At 44.2% G+C, this 22309-nt stretch overlaps 1 protein-coding gene across 1 annotated transcript; it reads left to right on the top strand.

Moving 5' to 3' along the window:
- Positions 1-9594: 9594 nt before the first annotated feature.
- Positions 9595-17872, top strand: LOC134459492 (macrophage mannose receptor 1-like; the record flags this gene model as incomplete). The annotated part of the gene is made up of 3 exons (XM_063211857.1): positions 9595-9976; positions 10161-10403; positions 17514-17872. Coding segments are annotated over 3 exons (984 nt in total), but the record flags the coding sequence as incomplete, so codon positions are not given.
- Positions 17873-22309: the final 4437 nt, after the last annotated feature.

Below are 22309 nucleotides of genomic sequence, written 5' to 3'. Positions count from 1 at the left end.
GGTGCCGAGGGATCGTATGCAGCTGGCTGGCTAGCTAAATCAGGCTGCACCAGTCATTGATCGTGCTCACCGAGCCCTCCGCAGGCAGCAGAGCGAGACACCGCGGGCAATGGTAATATGACTGTTGTATCAGAAAGACCGGGCCGTTCTACTTAGTAAAGCCAGAGATATGGGCGATTCTCTTCAGTACGATGGCAAACGGTTGCATCTTTTCCCCAACCTCACGAATGCCCAACTGAAGAAACGCGAGGAATTTGCTGATGTCAAATGCAAGCTCCGAGGGAATTCTGCGGTCAAGGACTATGGATGCGGTTACTCCGGCCACCTGCGAATTACTCTACTGGACGGCAAGCAGCACAAATTTGAAACACCCACTGAAGCTGAACACTTCATCCGACTGCATGGGTTGGCGCAAGAAACAGCTGAGCCGAATGACGATGTCGCATCCAATAACCATGTTGAAATGGACTAACCGTGGCAATAATGATAAAACAAACCCATAGACTATTCAGGTAGGCAATTTGTGAATTGGCACACAAGACCCTTTTTCTTTTCTGTCATTATTTTAGGAGAATGGGGAATGTTGACTCTTTATCTTGTCCGTTTATGGACTGACCTCCCCCCCCCCCCCCCCGTGTGGTCTTACTAAATGTAAAGGGTTTAAATTCCCCAGTTAAGTGTAGTAAGGTGTTGAATCAACTACATAGCCTGCATGCAATGGTGGCCTTTCTACAGGAAACACATTTAGGATCTCTGGAGCCTACCAAACTAAGATGTAAATGGGTTGGGCAACTATTCCATTCTAATTTCCCTAACAGAGCAAGAGGAGCAGCTATTGTAATTCATAAATCAGTCCGATTTAAAGCACTACATATTGTGGCAGGCCCTAATGGGCGTTTTGTTTTTGTCTCAGGCACTCTATATAATATGCCAGTGGTTTTTGCCAGTATATATGCACCTAATTGGGACAATGACAGCTTCTTCCAGAAGCTTTTCTCTGCAATTCCTGACCTCCAGTCCCATTACTTAGTGCTAGGAGGGGATTTCAACTGCTGTTTAAATACTTCTCTTGACCGCTCCTCCAATAGAATAATTCGCGACTCAAAATCAGCTCGTTATCAGATCTTTTATGGAGGAATACGGTGTCAGTGACCCATGGCGGTTTCTGTATCCTCAAGCTAAAAAGTTTTCCTTTTTTTCTCCAGTGCATCATTCATTCTCTCGCATTGACTTTTTTCTTTTAGATAAGAGGTTACTTTCCCACACTCGTACAGTATCTTACAATCCCATTGTAATTGCAGTCCATTGTCCAGTGTCTCTTACACTGTCTTTCCCTGAGAAGCCCAACACTCGCATCCCTTGGCGCTTTAACCCACTGTTTCTTTCAGATGAGGCATTTGTTAACTTTGTATCAGTCCAGATAGAGGTGTTTGTGTCAACTAATGTCTCTCCAGGGGTCTCTGCTTCACTTATTTGGGAAACTTTCAAGGCATTCATTAGAGGACAAATCATAGGTTATTGTGGATTTCAGGCAAAACAGCGCAGGGAACGTCAAGCACAGCTTCTCGCTGATATAGCCCAGCTGGATGATGACGATGTAAGAGTTACAGACGGAGACCCAAATGCAGATCAGAGTTGAGTGTCTTTTATTTTCACAAGCAAAAAGTCACAAAGGCAGGGCAGCGCAAACTGGCAGTCCAAAACTCAAAAAATCAGTAGAATGAAAAAGTCTCAAAAAATCCAAGACAACAAAAAGGCACAGAAGATCCAATCCTCAGAGGAAAAGTACTTAGTCCATAAACATCAAAAAACAGGTGAAAAAGGTTCAAAAAGGAAGGTTTCAGTTTCACAGTCCAAAAATCCAAGAAGTTTCCAAAAACAGGTTTCAAGCTTTTCAGAGTCCATAAACAAAAACAAAAGTCCAGAACAGATTCAGAAGTTACTCACGAAATCTTCAGGCATCAGGAAAACAGGCAGACATGGTCAGACGGTCAGACACAGAACTAAGGATTCACAAGGCTTAAATAGCACTCCAACAAACACAAAATCCAATAGGCAACAGAGAGCACTAATTGCACTCAATAATAACATGAGGGGAAACAGGTGTGGCAAGGGGGCGTGGTAACCCATGAAAACAAAAGGCACATGAGAAACCAAAACAAAGAGCTGTCAAGAAAAAACAGTGGCAGTACAACAGCCAGCCAGCAGGGTGGAGTAAAGTGTCCAAACACAGCAGATCTTAACAGACGATGCATCCTGCCCAACGCCAGAGGTATTTAAAAGACTTAGCACACAAAAATCTGAGTTTGATATTTTGGCTACAGAACAGACAGAATCTAAAATACTGAATATGAGACATTCTCTGTATGAGAGCGGGGAGCGACCATCCAAGCTACTGACATACCAACTGCGACAGGCTTCCACATCCAATTTAATTCCTAGAATTGCCACTCCGTTAGGTGTTGTTACTGACCCTCTAGAAATAATTAAAGCGTTCAAAGACTTTTACAGTGCCCTTTATACACCCGAACATAACACGGACCCCGAGTCATTGATATCCTTTTTTGATAACATAACAACAGACATGCCTACCATTGATTCTTCCCAGGGAGAGACTCTTGACCAAACTCTCACGGAAAATGAAATAAAGCAGGCAACTTCTGCCATGCAGTCTGGGAAATCCCCAGGACCAGACGGTCTCCCAATAGAATTTTATAAAAAGTTCTCTAACAAAATAGCACCTCTTCTATTAAACATGTTCAATGAGTCTCTATTAAGTGGTACTCTGCCACCTTCTCTCAGACAAGCTTCCTTTTCATTAATATTGAAGAAGAATAAAGACCCAGACAACTGTGACTCATACCGTCCTATATCATTACTAAATGCAGATGTAAAAAATCTAGCGAATGCTCTCTCTCTTAGACTGGAATCTGTTCTCCCATCCATTATACATCCAGATCAAACAGGGTTCATAAAAAAACAGACATTCTTTTTTCAATATACGGCGTCTCTTTAATATATAATATTTAATATTATTTATGATTCAAAAAATTCCCATGGTCCTGAGGTAGTCGTCTAAATGGACGCGTCCAAGGCGTTTGACCGGGTCAAGTAGGATTATCTTTTTGTCTGTCTATCTAGATTTGGCATTGGTAAGAGCTTTCTTTCATGGGTGCGGCCAGGGGCGCCGCTAGGGGGGGAAAGGTGATACACTTTCTAAGGGCCCAACCACTGACAGTAGGCCCAGACAGGTTGCTGATGACATAATTTCAATAATATCGTTCTTTTTAGACTTTTCTGATAATATTCAAAATTGAATCCAATAGACCTATAATGAACCAATTAGATTAGGTTTATCGAGTTCCATAACTTTTTTCTCGAGTTCTTCATCATATCGTTATATTGTCCTCCCTCCCGCTTGTGAAATGGTGCATTCCAGTTCTGTCAAACGCGCGATGCCTTGAACCTGCTGCTACATGACTGACCGGCCGGTGATAGCCTACGCAATCAGCCGCTGAGCTGATGCACTGATGTGATTGACTTATGCTGGTGATGGAATAGATAGCCTACAAGCTGTAGCCTAAAAAATGAAGCAGACACTATAAAACGGAGAGAGATAGAAGAAGACAACAGGTCGCTCAGTTTTTTTCCTCAAAGAAAGGAATCACTCACTGACCCTGATCAAATGTGATCAAGATCAAAATGATAGGCCTACTGAACAAACAAAATTTGCATGAACGCAGTTGGATTATCTAAACAAGAGACCGATTTTACAGTCAGTCTGCAGTGCAAATTTTCGTTTAAGATCTCTACTTTTATTATCTCATCATAGACGTCTGAGATTTTGTGGTAGGCCCAAATTGGGAATCTTTCATAGGGCCCAACATTTCTGGCGGCGCCCCTGGGTGCGGCTCCTGTACACTCCCCCTCTGGCATCAGTACGTACGAATGCCAACTCCTCTGACTGTTTCCCTCTCTATAGAGGTACTAGACAGGGCTGTCCTCTCTCCCCTCTCCTCTTCGCAGTGGCAATTGAGCCGCTACCTATTGCACTCCGTAAACTTGAGACTTTTAAGGGAATAGTGCGCTATGGCATACAACAAAAAGTGTCATTATTTTCTGATGACCTTCTCTTGTATGTCTCTGATCCATTAGAGTCTATGCCACATATTCTTGAGACGTTAACACACGTTGGGACCTTATCTGGATATAAACTTAATGTTGATAAGAGTGAAGTCTTCCCTGTTGGCAAAAAACCTACCCTGAGCATTTTAACACAGCTGCCCTTTAAAGTGGCAAAAGATGGGTTTAAATACTTGGGTGTGGCAATCTCCCCTGACTTCAACAACCTCCTTAAAACAAACTTTGAAACATTATTTTCACGTGTCAAAGACGATCTCAACCGCTGGTCATTACTGCCTTTATCTCTAGCTGGTAGAATCAACTCAGTTAAGATGAATGTCCTCCCCAAATGTCTCTATCTCTTTCAGTGTATTCCTTTGTTCATTCCCAAAGCATTCTTTCACCGTTTGGATATGGCCATATCACAGTTTATTTGGAACAAAAAGGTTCCAAGGTTGCGTAAAGCGGTCCTACAAAAACCTAAAAATAATGGTGGTATGGTTTTACCTAATTTTCTATTTTACTATTGGGCTGGCAATCTGCACATAGTGAAGTACTGGATGCGGGCAGATCCTAAGGAATCCCCTGTTTGGTGCCATTTGGAGTCACTTCAAGTACACCTAACACTCTTTACGCACTGGTCACTTGTGTTCCCCTATTAAAAAAAGTAAATTGTGGAAAGAAAGCGCTTGTCACATCCACACTGCGTATATGGAGGCAAAAACTCCATCTCCATCATGCCACTTAAGCTGGGCTTACACTGTGCGACTTTTGCCCCGATTCGGCACTCGCACGACTTTTTGAGAGTCAGGCCGATTTCTTGCTCAATCGCAGGTCAATCGTGAGTCTCGCATCGTGCAGTGTACATGGGGTAACGACAAGCGATTTTGCCTCACGATCGTGGTCGCAAGAACATCAAAACGGTTTGAAATTCTGGTCGTGGCTCGTGCGTAAATCGCACAGTTAAAGCAGTGCCACGACCCGACTTGACACTTCACTGCACAAATGAATAGGGCCGGGCGAATCGCTGTTGAGCGCGACCTCATCTCCACCTCAGGTGCGCATGTTCCCTCCTCTGCAGACCGGGGAAACATGCCTGTCGCGTCGTACGGTGGAAGCATTTCGCTCGCATCCGACTGTCGGCTCGTGTAGTGTGAGGACGTGAGTCGTGAGTTGTGAACTTTTAAACAGTGAAATTCCATCGTGCAGTGTGAGCAGAAGCTTAAGACCCAAGAGTGAAAATATCGCACAGTGTATGCCCGGCTTTAGCCGTAACCCCCTGTTCCCTCCTTCTATGGAACCTGGCAGTTTCAGGCTATGGCGCCAGAAGGGCTTAGCTACAGTAAAAGACTTATTCGTGGATGGGGTATTTGCTACTTTTGAACAACTAGTTGAGAAATTTGGGCTTCCCCGCACACATTTTTTTAATAGGAAAATATACACAGACTTTCTCAGTTTCTGATATCTCTATCAACAATATTTTTAGGATACCTCTCTTTATCAAAGGGCTGATATCAATACTGTATACAACTACTGTATACTACATCTCTGTTCCTCTTCTGATGAAACCCTACTCGAACTCTGACCTCAAGACGGGGTGATTCAATGCAAACTTTTGCACCATGTATATCGGACAAAGGCTATATTCTCTTCTGTCTCAAATGTGCTGCAAATTGAATTAGACCCATGTCCCATACCAGCCTTGTTTGGAGTCCTCCCTGATACCATTAAGATACAGTATCTTCATCCAAATTAGACTTTGCTGCTTTTCTGTTTCTCATAGCTAGGAGGTTAATTTTGATTTACTGGAAATTAATCTAAACATCCCCCCTCACACTCCCTTTGGATAAAAGATGTCCTGTATTGTATTCCAATTGCATCTTCTGAATGTAATTCGGAAAAGTGTTAAAATAAAGCGTGGGGGGAAAAAAAATAATGAAATCTACGAAGTCTGACATAACGACACGTCAATGCTGATGAACATTGCACAATATGCGTGTGCATTTGAAATGTGCACGTAGCCTAAATGTCCGTTCCCACGTGAAAGAAAGAAGTGTGACCGTCAAGTTGGCTGAGAATGCAGACGCGACAGCGGGCATAAGTCAACGAGAGGGCGTAATATTGGAGGCGCATCAGAACGCAGCTTCTTCGATTTGACAACTCACTTCAAAGCTCCTTCAACAACGTGTGTCCTGCGGTCAGGGGCGTAGCACCAAATTTGGGGCCCTAGGAACAACCTCTTCCATGGGCCCCCCTACACACACTTCAACCTACACAACACCCCCCCGCGCCTACCTCCTGATATTTTCATCCTTCTTGCCTTCCTCAGAATACCCCTCTATGCTTTCCTCTCCTTCACATCATCATCTTCTATCATATGACATAATAGACATAATAAAAATATAAAATGTCTTAATCTTTCACATTACCAGTTATGAAAAGTAGGGATGACTTTCAATCACTTCATCACTATGGTGTGAAGGGGAGGACAGAGACTGGTAAATCTCTCTTCACAATGCTTTTAGCCTACTATTTCGTGCACTATGGACACATGAGACATTGATATGTTGAACTGAACTTTCTTCAATGTGCATTGCTGAACAGAAACACAGGCGCTCACGCACACATTCGTTCACTTGCAATGCCCCGCACGCACGTCACGTTTGCCTGTATCAGTGTTTGGGAGAGCAAGGAACAGAGAATCAGCTGTGATTTAGACTAGGCTACTGGTAGAAGCTGACTTCGAAACGCTTAAAACCTGCTGTAAAGCAGAGTAAATAGAACAAAAGTCTATGTTTGGATTTGACGTTATTCTCAACCTTTTAAAGTCAGGGCACCCCGAACCTATATTTATTTCTTTGAAATCATTATTTATTAGGCTACTGCATATAATTTCAGATTTAAATTGGCCAGTAACTATTTCACAGTAGCCTACCTTGTAGTAATTTTCATGAGCACTCAATGCAGATAGGCTACCTGCTCAGCACGGAGGTAGGCTACTCTGCCTGTCTTTTCTTGTGCTATGCAAATGGCGTCAGCAGCATTCAAAACGCAGACTGGTGCCCCGTCAAAATCTCGTCATTATTTTACCACACTTCAGCTATAACGGCGTTGTCAGATGGTCAGAGACATGGCCAAGTAACCAGAGCTTTCCTATTGAGAGTGTTGAGACCGCAAAATAAAAGCAGAATGAAGGTTCAAGACTGACAGCTGTTCGCACCGCCACCTTGACATTGGCAACTGATGAACATGACGTCGATTAATAGGCCTACCGGTATTCATATCGTTACGAGGACAGAATCAATCTGCAAATTTGATGGCCCGGACGGGCAGCATGCACCCGGTTGAGAAACTGATTTTCTTCAAGACTAGGATAGCCTATTAGCTAAAATAGGCTCACTCTCTCAAGTTCACACCATTTGCACCTGCTGCGACAGGGGGCCTCTTCAAGTTTGTGACATTTTCTGAAATTGAGTTGGATTCATTTTACAAATAGCTTTGCTATCATTTGGATATTTTTAACCAACATCAAAGCATGTTGGACTTTTGGGACACTTGTTATGAATATATCAAAGACAACTATGGGTTCTATCACAATGATAGCCAACAAAATGAGTTTTTTTTTTCATTTGACCTCGGCTATCACAGAAGGCCACACGGAATGGGATAACCAGTTATCCTACGCTACTGTGTAGGCTGCAATTTTGACATTTGGGCTCACCTTTCTTGCAAGAAATCAGCTGCAGTTGCTTTCCTTCATTTGGTTTCCCCTGTCTCTCTTGCCTTTCTATTCTTTTTGTGAAAGCCTGGTGCTTTAGAGGTCTTTTCAGCTAAGCGGCTGCTGCGTTTAGTGCCTATAATATTGAAGTGAGTGAGTGTTGATTCCGCATATAATCAAAAGTCCGCGAGCGGGCGGACTAAACCAATGTGTGATAATGGGGGTGTCTGATATAGAATATAGCCTATTTGCAGGCTAGTATATCCAATTCAACAGATGTATTTCCAGAGAAAATTGGAATTACATGAATTACCAACATGTAGCCTATTGACATTGTTTTTAAAATGATGTTTTGAAAATAACGAAAGAAGAAAAATATTGGGCCCTCCAGGTGGTCTGGGCCTGAAGAATGAGTCAGGGTCCCCCCACCCCCTGTTCGACGCCGCTGCCTGCGGTAGTGTGCATATGGCTACAGAAATAGGCTACAGTTGGTCACTTATGCAAGTAGCATAATGTTCGTTCCAATTCAGGAAGCGGTCACTAATGAATGATTTCAAGATCGCTTGCAGTTTTGTATACAACTGCAAACATCCCCTGTTCTGTATTTGTTTCTGCGATTTTCGTCTGGTGGTGATTTACAGTAACAATTAGCTTTCCATATTCACAAAGAGGACAGATGTGTTTTATAGTTTGTGAGGTCAGATAACATTAGTCATTGAACTGTGCAATACTGCAATATACTGTATTGTGTTCAAAATATTCCAATACAGAACATTGTGCTAATTGTATTGCACAGTGCATTTTTTTTTTTTACTATTATGACCTTTATTTAACCAGGAAGATCCCATTGAGGTATAAAACCTCTTTTTCCAGGGAGTGTATGATAGTCCCCCCTGCAGATTATTGCAGTAGTGCTGTAGCAACACTGCAGTTTTGATATTGCATGGACAACAAATGATTCTCTTTTGTTGTGAATCTCTGGCCTGCCTTGTAGGATACATTGAACATTCAATGTTAAGATTAAAGCTAGCTTTTATTGTTTGAAAAGTTCTATTACCACCTATAGGCCTTGTGACCGGCCGCGACATGTGCGGCCCACCTTGACTTCTTGATTTGAATATGTGGCCCAATTGAAAAACTAATTGAATAGCCCTGGTGTAGAATGTGGCCATAATGTACTGCAACTATGCTGCTCATTGAAAATGTGCTGCCTATAACCGAATTTGATCTTTTCATGAATAGTTTTACAGCTAAAAATGTCTACTTCTGGAAATTCAAAATGACAGATGGAGAAGATCCCCCTTTTCATGTATGTGAAGTGCAATTAAAGTGCATAATGACTACTTAGAATGTGGTGGTGGTGGTAAGTATTCATGAAAAAGGTGACATTTGTGAATGGGCTGCATGAATTCTGGAAATAAACTACAAAAGATATTACACGGTACACCTTTAACATTGCATGCACAGATGTTGCACCAGTCTTTCTGATTGCTGGTGTTTGGTGGCCAGCTGTGCATGTTTACTCTGAGCACTTTAAAACCACACCAGACTGGAAAACGGGCGCTTTCTCTGCCAACGCCTTTCATACAATTTTCTTTTTCTCACACCACCCCTCACACCCCTTATTCTGCGTTTCACTTCCCTTTTCTGATATGTGGGCATTTGGTGGCAGAATGTTTTAAAAAAGGAATTGAGTACTCCGAGCTTTACATTACATTATGTGGCGTTGCCTGTCTCTCCTCTCAGGTGTGTGTGGTCTCTCCTCCTCTGTGCCACGTCAGTTTCATGTGGTGAAAGAGGTAAAGACCTGGGCAGAGGCTCAGCAGTACTGCAGAGAGAAGTTCACTGATCTGGCTACCATAGACGACAAGGCAGAGATGGAGAAATTAACTAGAATAATCCAGGAAGAAGGTGTTGCACCTGTTTGGATTGGGATGAACTATGGTTTTAGTCCTAAGTGGCAGTGGTCTCTGGCTGACAGGGATTTCTATGGGGAGAATGAGGCTGGGTTCAGGAAGTGGGATAAGCCATATCAGCCAGATGGAAGACCTGGTGAAGACTGTGTGATGATTGGTGATTGGGGCTGGTGGTATGACTACTACTGTGACCGCAAATATCCTTTCATCTGCCATGATGGTAAGAAACCTATTAAATTCATGGAGAATCTTACACACCCACTCACACATAAACCCATGCAGTGAGTCAAACAAAAGTAGTTTGTTATGAGGTTGTGTGCAGTAACAGTCGTTTAGTCACCGTATTGCCAAGAGTTGCTTTGCAAGCAGTTTCTTAGTTAACCAATACCCATATATTACTACAGTTGGAAACCCTATACACCCCTATGTGCTGATTGACGATGGGATGAACTGGAGAGATGCTCAAAGATACTGCAGAAAGGAATACACAGACCTCGCCAGTGTGAGGAACCAGGCAGAGAATGACCAGATAGACAACGTTTTACCACCAGGAAAGTATTATGCCTGGATCGGCCTGTTCAATGACACCTGGGAGTGGTCAGATGGCAGCAGCTCTTCCTTTCGCCACTGGAGCTCTGGGGAACCCAGTGGCAATGAGTTGTGTGTTGAAGTGCTGTCTTCTGGTCTGTGGAATGACAAACCCTGTGACATACCTCTAAATGTTATCTGCCATGAAGGTGAGTATTTGAGATAAAATGTGTGAATGTTCTTCTGATTTTTACCTTTGTGTGGGGCTCCAATGTGATGTTAATATACCAATGTTTCCTCTGTCAATGGTATTGTGTCATGGTATATTGTTGTCAGTTATATCTGTCTGTGTTGTTTAAGTCATCAGTTATTAACCAGTGCTCTCCCCCATCCTTCTCCATGACTGAGGTACCCTGAGCATGGTACCGTCCCGCTGCACTGCTCCCTTGGGGCATAAATGCAACTACATTGTGTGCAGTGAGCACTTGTGTGCTGTGGAGTGCTGACTCACAATGACAATGGGAGATGGAGTTTCCCAGATGGGCTTTCACTTTGTTTTTGTCCTCATTCCTCAGCTCTCCCTACAGTTGAGGTGTTGTCTCCTCAGAGTCCCTTTTACCCCGGAGATGAAGTCACCATGAGATGTGTCAAACCGACAGACACAGACTGGCGTCTTGTCTGGTTGAAGGACAGCAGTCCAGTTATTGGTGAGACCAGTCAGACCATCACCATCACACTGCCAGAAGAAGCAGGCCAGTACCAGTGCAACATCCAGAGAGAAGATTCTTCGCTGGCACCGTACATCAGCAAGTTTGTTAGCATTACGTTCAATGGTGAGTCACCACATTTAATGACATATTACTGAAATTATGTGCAATATCACATTATGAACTGCTTTAGCTCTAACAATGTTGTTGTTTGTTTTTACATGTTGTGATCATCCTGACCCCCTCAGATCTCCCTACTGCTACAGTGGAGTCTCCTCCAGGTCCTCATTACTCTGGAGATGTCATCACTCTGAAGTGCAGTGTGACATCATTTGAAGACTGGCATCAGTATGTCTGGGTGAAGGACAACAGCACAGTTCCTGGTGAGACCAGTCAGACCATCAGCATCACACTGCCCCAAGGAGCAGGCCAGTATCAGTGCTACAGGAAGAGAGAAGGCGGTTTCAAAACATCCTCACTTAGCAAGTGTGTTCATATAACATCCAATGGTGAGTTGACACTCAACACAATAGATTACTGACTATATATGAATGCTTCTCACTAATTTGAGCTATGTACCGCACTAAAAGAACATATACAATGTTGTAGTTACTTGTTTGCTGTTGGGTTGTTATTTGTTTTTCCATCTGTATTTGTTATTCTTCAGATCTCCCTGCTGCTACAGTGGAGGTGGTGTCTCCTGCAGGTTCTCATTACGCTGGAGATGTCGTCACTCTGAAGTGCAGTGTGACCCAGTTTGTAGACTGGCATCAGTATGTCTGGCTGAAGGACAACAGCACAGTTCCTGGTGAGACCAGTCAGACCATCAGCATCACACTGCCCCAAGCAGCAGGCCAGTACCAGTGCTACAGGAATTTGAAGATACAGGATGTTGGTATTCCTGCTGGGCATTGCTGCCTGACGCACCTCCACCAGTGCACTCTATGCAAGTGTATTTCCCTATACACCTTTGGGCTGGAACGGGTCATCAGCTGGGGACCACCAGTCATTGATGTTTCGCTCCTTTAACCCCAGGACATCGACATGGTGGCGGAGCGATGGCAGGGATCTCTCCCTGCCAACCCCTGCTGATGCCCTAGGTGTTCTGCCCCCACCCTTTATCTCTCCTCCTTAACCATAACCAGAAGCTGCCCCTCTCTGCCTCCTCCGCTAGCTCCTTGATGGCTTTCCGGTTCCCTGCTCCTGTGCAGCCGATATCTTGAAGCAGGCGAACTGTTGACGAGCCCACAAAGCCCCGACACCCCACCTCAACAGGGCATGTAACGGCTTTCCAGCCAGCCTCCTGACACTCTGCCGCCAGGTCCGCATACTTGGAACGCTTGCGTTCATTGGCAGCCTCCATCCCTTGTTCCCACGGGACAGTGAGCTCCACCATCACGATGGTCTTGTCTGGAACTGACCACAAGATCAGATCTGGTCGGAGCGATGTTTCCACTATCTCCCTGGGAAACTGGAGCTGTTTCCCCAAGTCTACCCTCATGGACCATTCCCCACCGGGAGAGAGAAGTCTTGGTGTTGCTCTCTGATGGGTAGGTTTGGGGTTCTCCCCAGCTCTAGCAAAGGGGATGGGCCGTCTTGCTGGGGCAGGAGGTTGGCTGTTGGCCTGTTGCCTACATGCCTCTGCCACCTCTGCCAGTTTCTTAAGTACCAGGTCATGCCGCCACCTGTAGCGCCCTTGCGACAGCGCCGTCTTGCATCCTGAGAGGATATGCTGGAGGCATATGATTGATGGTGTTGCACAGGGGACAGCTCTCTTCGGTGCCAAACCATAGTTGGAGGTTTCGGGGGCAAGGCAGGGTATCATAGGTGGACTTGATTAAAAAGCTCAGTCTGGCTTGGGGGGTCTTCCACAGATCTGCCCATGATATGGGCCTGCCTGATACACCTTCCCAAGACATCCAGCTTCCCTGCCGACTCTGAGACACTGCTTTGACGCGCAGCCGTTCTTGTTCCGTCCTTGCCACCTCTGCCACCACCATGGCTTTTCTCTGCTCCTTGGAGGCCTTGGACCAGAAGAGGGGGGTCTCACCTCTCCCCAAACCTGCTCGACCCTCCTGGACTCTTCCCATGACCTCCTGGTGTTTTAACCTGCTGATGGCACTGTCGACCTCCTCCTGGGCTTTCCACTTTCTTCCTGTTCTTACTTGGGCGCCTGCTGCTCTCACTAGCTGGTCGGTGGAACCCCTCAGCTCAAGCACAAGTCGAGCTTTTTCCTGCCTGTATCCTTGGCTGATGGACTGCAATGGCAGTTGCAACATGTTCCTCCCGAATAGCCCCACGTCCGACAGGCATCTTGGTAGCCCCAGCCACTTCTTGATGAAGCCGTTGGCTAACCTGTCCATCTTATCCGCCATTGAGGAGGGGACCTCGCACATTTTCAGCGGCCACATCACCCTTGGGTACAGTATGAATTGGTAAGCCCATACTTTGTACTTGCCAGGGAGCTGGCTCTTGCTGATTCTTGCCAAGCCTTCTGCCAGCTGCTTCCTCACTGCTTCTCCCATCTGCTTGTCGGAGAGGTCTGCCGTGTAAGTCCGACCGAGGCTACGGATGGACTGACTAGACAGCAATGGGATTTCCTCGCCACCTGCGATGAAGATGGTGTGGTCGCTCCTGACCCCTTTCCTAAGGGACAGGCTGCGTGACTTTGCAGGTTTGATTTTCATCCTTGCCCAGGTCACAAGCTCGTCGATCCTCTTCAGCAGTCTCGCTGTACATGCTGCTGTCTGGAGGATCGTGGTGACATCGTCCATGTAGCCTCTCACCGGTGGCAGCCTTTGTCCAGATGGTAACTTTACCCCTCCTGCCATTTTCCTTGCTCCGATGAGGATGACCTCAAAGGCTGCGACGAACAGGATGGGAGAGATTGAGCACCCCATGGCAATGCCAACATCCTGTCGTTGCCAGCTCGTGGTGAAATCTTGATGAGCGCAGCACATCTGAAGGTCTGCAAAGTAGCTTGACACCAGGCTGCGGATGAAGGCAGGGATATGGAAGAAGTCCAGGGCATACTCGATTAGCTGGTGGGGGACTGACCCATATGCATTGGCGAGGTCGAGCCACACCACATGCAGATCGCTTTTCTCTCTTTTTGCTCGCTGGATCTGCTCCCATATTGGGAGGGAAAGTGGAAAACAGCGATCCTAGCGGTTACGTTCCAAACACCAGGGCGACCCTATTGAAACTCTTTTTTTTTAAAAATCCCAAAAAGATATGACTAAGAACTATAACACCAGACACATTTTTCAGCGTACACAATAGGATGAACTACTACCTGTGAAAATCTTAAGTCATTTTTTGCCCTTTTAAGAAAAATAGAAATTGTGCCAATCTGGTCGGAAACGGACTACAGCTCCCAGCATGCTGTGCTTCGCGCCTCGTTGACAACACAGAGAAACAAATGAACGCGAATGAACGCAAGTTCTTCGCATATCTTCACATTCTTGTAATCCTGTGAGTTCCACATTGTCTTCTTATTAAATATATATACACGCGATCATTTTGGTTTGGTTTTAACTTCTCTAGTAGATATGATGGCTTCTGTGGTGACGAGTAACCACCTCTCTGGCTCATGTTTGGCTATGCTAATTTGGCTATGCTAATTACATGGAGTAAACACGTCACACATGCCAGTCAGTGTAGTTCTGTATTAGCTTTTTAAAGAATATTAAAATCAGTTCAGATCAGTGAAAAACCGAACATTTTACCACCTGATTCGATAAAACGGGCCAACATGCCTATAATATGACTGCCACTACTTCTACTTCGTCGGCAGGGCCGAGATGTAATTTTTCAAAGAAAAAAACCATTCATTTGTTGCAGGGGCTTGGAACGTTGCCAGCAGGGGGCGATGAGATTACTTTCCCTCCCAATTACTGCTGAATGTTCTACGCACCCTGGGAAGCCTGGCACCCCGGCTTTCTGGCAGCTGGTGTCGATGTACCCGTTGTTTGTGAGGTAACTGGTCAACCTCCTGGCTAGGATGGCGAAGAAGATCTTGCCTTCAACGTTCAGGAGCGCAATACTCCTAAACTGACCGATGGTGGTGGAGTTAGCCTCTTTCGGGATGAAGACAGTGGCTGCTCTCTGCCACTCTGTCGGGATGACTTGGTTCTTCCAGGCGACTCTCAACAGCTTCCATAGGTGTTTCAGGATCCCTGGGCAGTACTTGTACAGCTTATAGGGTATGCCGTTGGGGCCTGGTGCTGAGGCTGCTCTTGCTTTCCGTACAACCTCTGCTGCCTCGCTGAGCTTGGGCAGAGCAGTGTCAAAGAGGTGAGTAGGCGGAGCCGGTCGAGGAACATACCCTGGTGGTCCTAGCGGGGTTTGTCTTGCTGGGTCACTGTAGAGCTCCTTAAGGTAGTTTTCCAGCTCTGACTGACTGATCTCCAGCTTCCCACTCCTCTTATCCTCAAGCAGCCGTCTCGCATGTTGATAGGGGTTCCTGAAGAAGCTGCTTCTCTCCTTCTCCTTACGCTTTCTGCGCCTGCGGATGCGCTCTGCCCTCCGTAGGCTGGCGATGTTCTTTCTCACCTCCTCCCACAGTGGCTTCAGACCCTCCTTCTCCTCTAGACTCGCCTTCCTCCACTGTTTTCGAAGTTGACGCCTTCTCTTCAACAGTGCCTCGATCTCCCTCTCCCTCCTCCCCTTCTGCTTTGGGCCAGTGCTCCGCTTTGCTACCAGTGTCCCAAACCTTTCTCTGCATTCTTCATACAGTATGTCCCCAATACTGTTCAGCTTGGTCTCCACCTGCCCGCGTAGAGAGTGTTCCAAGATGATGCTGAGGTCCTTGTCCAGCTGTTGCCAAACTGCCGTCTCATTGGCTTTTGGCCATTTCACTGGCTGCCTCCTCCCTGGCTCTTTCCTTTCAGTCCTCTGTCTTGATTCTTGGGTGTCTGGATGTGAAGGTGTTCTGGGGTCTGGTGGTGTTCTGGGGGTGTTATCGATGCCACCTTCATATGACTCAGGGTCCACCAAGGTCCCTCTCTCCTCTGCGACCTGCCTTCCCTCTGCAACGTTGGATCCCTCAGCTCTGTGGTTTGCGACCTGGCTCTGGGTTCCTTTTGTCTGACCCGCAGCTGCAGCTGCAGCGCAATGTTGCTTTCGGGCCCCCTCCTCACACTTCCTCCTTCCCTGGTGAATCCTTAACCCTCTGAAGGTGGTCACCTTTTCCCATCCACACCTGCATCTTCTCATAATCCTACAATCGTTGTCTCGGTCCGTTCCGGTCGTTGCCATAGTGTCCGTCTGGTTTGGCCCTTCTTCCACCCCGCCTCTCGGAGGGCCTTCGGGTTGTTTTCCTTTGTTAGTCTTCGTAGTTTGTTTAGGGTGTCCCTTGAGACTGGTGGGTAAGGTAACTAGCCTGCCACCCCCGGATGCAGACTTTCCTGCGGTCATCCAGTCTTTCCTGGCTGTCCTCCAGTCTTCCCTGGATGCCAACTGCCCTTTCACAGTAGTCACTGGATGCCTCCAGGTTGAGATTTGAAGATACAGGAAGAGAGAAGATGGCTCCAAAATGTCCTCACTTAGCAATTCTGCTCAAGTAATATACAATGGTGAGTTGACATTCAAAACATGTTTGTCATTGCAATGATTACTGACAGCATTTTAAGACTTTACCCTAATGCGGGCGATAGACACTGCTAAAACAGCATGTCACACATCCTGTATTTTTTTGTTTTCTATTTTATTTCCCAATTTGTGCCTTTTGTCATCCCTCAGATCTCCCTGCTGCTACAGTGGAGGTCACGTCTCCTCCAGGTCCTCATTACTCTGGAGATGTCGTCACTCTGAAGTGCAGTGTGACCCAGTTTGAAGACTGGCATCAGTATGTCTGGCTGAAGGACAACAGTCCAGTTCCTGGTGAGACCAGTCAGACCATCAGCATCACACTGCCAGAAGAGGCAGGCCAGTACCGGTGCTATGGAGAGAGAAAAGGCCGCCCAAATACATCATCACCAAGTAGCTCTGTTGACATTATGAATGAAGGTTAGTGTACTTTGATGATGCTGATGATTGATTACCATTGTTGTTGTTGTTATACAAGGGGTTCCCAAACTTTACCATGACAAGGCTCCACCATATACCGTTAGATTCCCGCGAAGGCCCCCCTTACATGGGTCAAGCTATACTATTTTTTTTCTGAGCACCCCCTTTCACGACCATAGTCTATGTATGTGTGTCCGTGTCCCATTGGGATATATAAAATAACTATAATGTTCATAGTTGCAATAGATTATTATGCAGTTTTTAACTAATGGTAATATTGTTTAGCTGATTGTGGTTTATTTCGGTGCACCTTAATCAATTGTTTATTTTGATGTGCTATACTTTTTCTGCCAGCCTTCCGCGGCACCTCTAGCATCCCTTCTGCGGCCCCCCTAGCATCCCTTCTGCAGCCCCCCAGGGGTCCCCGGCCCCCACTTTGAAAACCACTGTGTTATAGTAGCATAAGCCAAACAAATGGAGAAAACTAATTGCCAATGACCTTATTTCTCCCAGACAACCTGTTTCTGGTCCCTGAGAACAAGACCTGGATGGAGGCTCTGCAGTACTGCAGAGAGCACCATGTGGACCTGGTGTCTGTGTCTACTGTGCACATCCAGCGCTGGGTGGAGGGGTGGGCCAAAGCAGCCTCATCTCCCCATGTGTGGCTGGGCCTGCGCTACGAATGCAGTTTTGGCTTCTGGTTCTGGGTCAATGGAGACGCAGTCTGCTACTGCAACTGGGCCCCAAACTCAGAATCAGAGCATTGCTGTGAAACAAGAGGGGGAGCAGTGGGAAGACATGGGGGCAAGTGGCTCAGTCTGGAAGAGAATGAAAAACTCAACTTCATCTGCACCACAAAAGGTCTGGCTTAGTGTGTATGTGAGTGTGTGCGTGCATGTGTGTTTTTTAGTCAAAGTACTAAGTTTGTTTGTGTGCATTAAATCTGGCTAAACTGTATGTATCTGAATTTCAATAACGAGTTATCTGCTGTATGTTTTCATGTCCTCCAACAGAATAGTGTGAGGCCCAGAAGTTCCCCAGTCCACATAGACAGTGGACACTCTGTTTGGGAGGTTATATCTTTTTTCTCTTTCTTAATTTATGATGTTGATTGTTAGTGATGTGCTTCACTGCCTCCTATATTGTACAGCTGCAACACCTCTTACATCATAATTACACTCTATTTTTGATCAGTTCATTTCCATAGTCATGGACTGTACAGTACATGTATTAGTATATATATATTAGTCATATACACTATGTAGCCTACATAAAACATAATATTGAAATTTAAAAATTACAAATTATGACTAGAATGTTTGGGCTTATATAATAGTTCACAGTGCAGCTATGTCATCATGCTTAGTTTTTATGAAGGCATTACAACTCTATTATATGTTTTTGGAAAGTTTGATTAAATATTATAAAAAGTACTTACATGAAGATGCTTAAATGACTTTTCAGTATGTAACTGATCACGTCATTACCACTGTAACAACTGTGTATGTATGTATGTATGTATATATGTATGTATGTATGTATGTATGTATGTATGTATGTATGTATGTATGTATGTATGTATGTGATATTTAAATGATTTTAATTGTTTTAAAATATGTTTAGTGATTCTATGCTTACTTGATTCATTTCAAATAAATGCTTATTTGTTGTTCGGTTCATGTCATGTGTAATCAGTTAGTGAAATCGTTAAATAAAGTCAATCATTGAATTTTGTTGTTTCAGTCATTTCTGCTGCCACCACTGGATTTCTAATGCAATATAACATGAGACAACTGTAGAATATTTTGCGAAATAAGAACACAATCACAAAAGTGTATTGTTGAATATTTTAAATTACCCATTTTAAATATTTTGTATGCACAACATGTTATATCCAGTGTTTAGATCATGTGTATAAGGTCAGCCTGATATAGGCTGCTTTAGCCACTGTTCAGGTCATGTGGATATGATAGAGTGAATATGGCCTTTTAGTGATTCTGTGGCTTTGTTAAATTTGAGTGTTAGCCCTACAAATGTCCCAGCCTGGGTGACAGCCGACTGTTGACTCCATCTTTGGGTGGAAGTACGTAGGATGGCGTCACCAGGCTACATATGTCTGACCATACCATTCTTTTCTGTGTGTCTGCCCTGGTTTCTGGAGGCCCAATATGCAGAATGTTTTTGTTACCAACTGGTTTGAAACAGAGAATCTCTCTGTGCCTGATGCAGTCTGGCCTTGGAGTTATCATATGGGGGGAACAGGACTTATTTTGACCGTATGGCTTTCTTACAAGAGAAAGTAGGTGTAATGAAGGCCTTTTCAGTCTAAACTGAATTTTGACAAAATAGTTCTATTGCACTTTGCCTTAGGGTTAGGGCAATGTAGGCTGAATAGATCTGGGTACATTGAGTGACTGTACGTTTCTCAACATGTTTGTCATTAAAAACTATAATGAGGTGGCATTGTTGTATTTCCATCTTGGATTTGCCACTAAATATCAAGGGAAAGAATGGAAACAGGTGGATTTGTATTCGGGGAGGTCCTAGAAGTAAAAAAAAACAGCAAATGGAAAAATCTATATGAAATGTTCCAAAACTTACATATGGACCTATACTATCTGGTGTCTGTGTCTTGGTTCTGTTGGTGACGTTGTCTCGAGGTATGAAACCTTGGTCGATAATTTCTCCTTAGAATAGATACACTGGCTAGGCCTACTTACGTAGATAATCAGACACGTTGCCACTGCAGATTTGGTTTCAACACGTAGTCATTTTTCAGTCTGTCTTAGTTCCAATTTTACATCTTCATTTTGACCTTTTATTTTGCGATTTGCTCTCTTTCATTTTTTTCAGGATTTTTTTTTCTTTTTTGAGTGAATTAGCAAAGTCAAGCTTCGATATTTTTTTTTGAAGATCTTGGAAGAAACACTAATATTTAACAGCTGTGTCAGAACCATCATTTGCTTCGGTTCCTTTAGTTGACAAGAACATAAGCATCCTGAGCCAAAGGAGAGGTGCGTTTCTTGACAACATCGTTGCTAACTAAGTTAGCAACTTACTTGGTTGCAATGTAATTTCCCATTGGAAACCTAGTAAGTTGCTTACTGGTTAGCAATGATGCTTTCGAGAAACAGGGTCCTGAAGATAGCTCAGCCATACCTATTCTGCATGAGGGGGAGGGAGGTTCAATAACCTTCTACGCCACACACTCTTGTCAGTGGCCTCCGTTAGGCCTACATGAGCTGTGGTGAATGACAGGAGGACGAGTAGAGACGGTAACTGTATGAATGTCCAAATGTTCATTTGGCAAATGACATACATTTCATGTTTTTATTTTAAAACAATTAATACACTGAATGTATTGTGATCTATAAATTGTACATGTACCCTTTTTTCAGGGTTTGTGTTTTCATTCTGGGCGATTTTTACTGATATTACAAAAGGTGTCTAAATATTCCATGGGCTATTAAAGGGACACTGTGCAGGAAATGGTCAAAAAAGGTACTGCAACTATGCTGCTCATTGAAACTGGGCTGCCTATTGCCAAATTTGATCTTTACATGGAAGTTTACTAAGTAATAAACAAACATTTCCTAGTATGATCCAAGTAGAGTCATTTTTGCAGCTAAAAATGGCTATTTTTGGAAATTCCAAATGGCGGACCATGGAGAAGATCCCTCTTTTCATGTAAGAAAAGTGCAATTTTTCCAGTCATAATGAATGCTTAGCATTTGATGGAGGTGGTAAGTATTCATGAAAAAGGTAACATTAGTGAATGGGCAGCATGAATTCTGGAAAAAAACAACTAAAAATCTCACACAGTGTCCCTTTAAGTTATTGAGTTGAAAGGGGACACATTTCATATTTAGCCCTAAAAAAAAACGTCATGGAAAAGTTTTGTCAGTTTTGTAAGGAGTGGGAACCTTGCTCTGTGGAGAAGCAGTGTTGCCAGGTGAAAATGCTGAATTATTGTACCAAAACCTCAAAATTATCGTTGTATTGGGCTTTTTGGGAGGAAATTATCGTGCAAGACCCAAATTGTTGTTTCAAGGCATCTAAATGAACTGAATGACAAGTCTGAAATTATCGTACATCATGTTTTTTTGATTGTACAGAGGACAAAATGGACAAAAATATGGTACAAATACGATAATTATTGTATATCTGACAACACTGTGGAGAAGTCAAGACAGGCAACAGTTATCTCCCAATGAGATTCAATTTTATTGACAAACTAGACAACTAATGATCCACAAGAAAAGAAATAATGAAACAAAAAAATCAATATCGAGATTGATACAATAAAAACATTTTATACAGGACACAACATCCACGGTTTTACTTTTACTACAAAAAAGGAATCACAGTTTCAGAATGAAAAGTAACAATTTACAAAAAAAGGAACAGTAAGGATTTACTGTTTACTGTGTTGATACACAGAAACACACACACACAGACACACACACACACACACACACACACACACACACACACACACACACACACACACACACACAAACACACACACACACACACACACACACACACACACACCAAAGAGCTGGACTTGTTTGCTGGTTGGTGCTGGTTTCAGTCATTTGCTCTAAAATTGCACCATGGACAACAAGTCCGATTGGAGAATCTCTGATGGACTGAACCACCTGAAGGACTCTGAACCACTCTGAAGGAAACATTCATTTACTACCTTCTCACTGCAACCAAGGACAGAACACAATCCAAAACACTAGGAGCACTGAAGATGTAAATGACCTCGACTATACCATATGTAATAACTGGTAAAAGGTCATGGAAACATTCTGATCTGCTCTTACTTACTGTATGGATTGTAATGTAACAAAACAATTTGGAGACAAATAACATTTTTGACATTACGGTCCAAAAAGGCATAATTTCCTGTCCAAAACATTCTGTCAAATGTTTACCATGCTGTGTCAAGAGCACAGTCACCCAAGTCCTTACATTAAAGGGGCTCCAGGTAGGATTGAAAGTTGAATAAATCACGGTCCCGAGTCAGGCGATGCTTTTGCGAGTCATTAGTAAGTGACAGGTGGCTCTCGCGACCGCTTCCACAGTCCGCTGTCAGAAAACCCCACATGCAACTTTTGGCAGCACAGTCCGAAGGAGTGTCGTGGGAAACACTTATCATTTGAGACATAGCTTTACATACTGTATTCAGATTTGTATCCACAGCTGGTATTCCGTGATGAAAAACTGTCTCACAGCGAGTTTATTTAAACAGCATTTTTTCATTACTGTGTAGATTTTGAGACAGGCATTCCACGTGCACC

The sequence above is a fragment of the Engraulis encrasicolus genome, chromosome 12, assembly GCF_034702125.1.
Source record: "Engraulis encrasicolus isolate BLACKSEA-1 chromosome 12, IST_EnEncr_1.0, whole genome shotgun sequence".
Classification (NCBI taxonomy): domain Eukaryota; kingdom Metazoa; phylum Chordata; class Actinopteri; order Clupeiformes; family Engraulidae; genus Engraulis; species Engraulis encrasicolus.
This window is presented reverse-complemented; position numbering and strand designations above follow the sequence as displayed.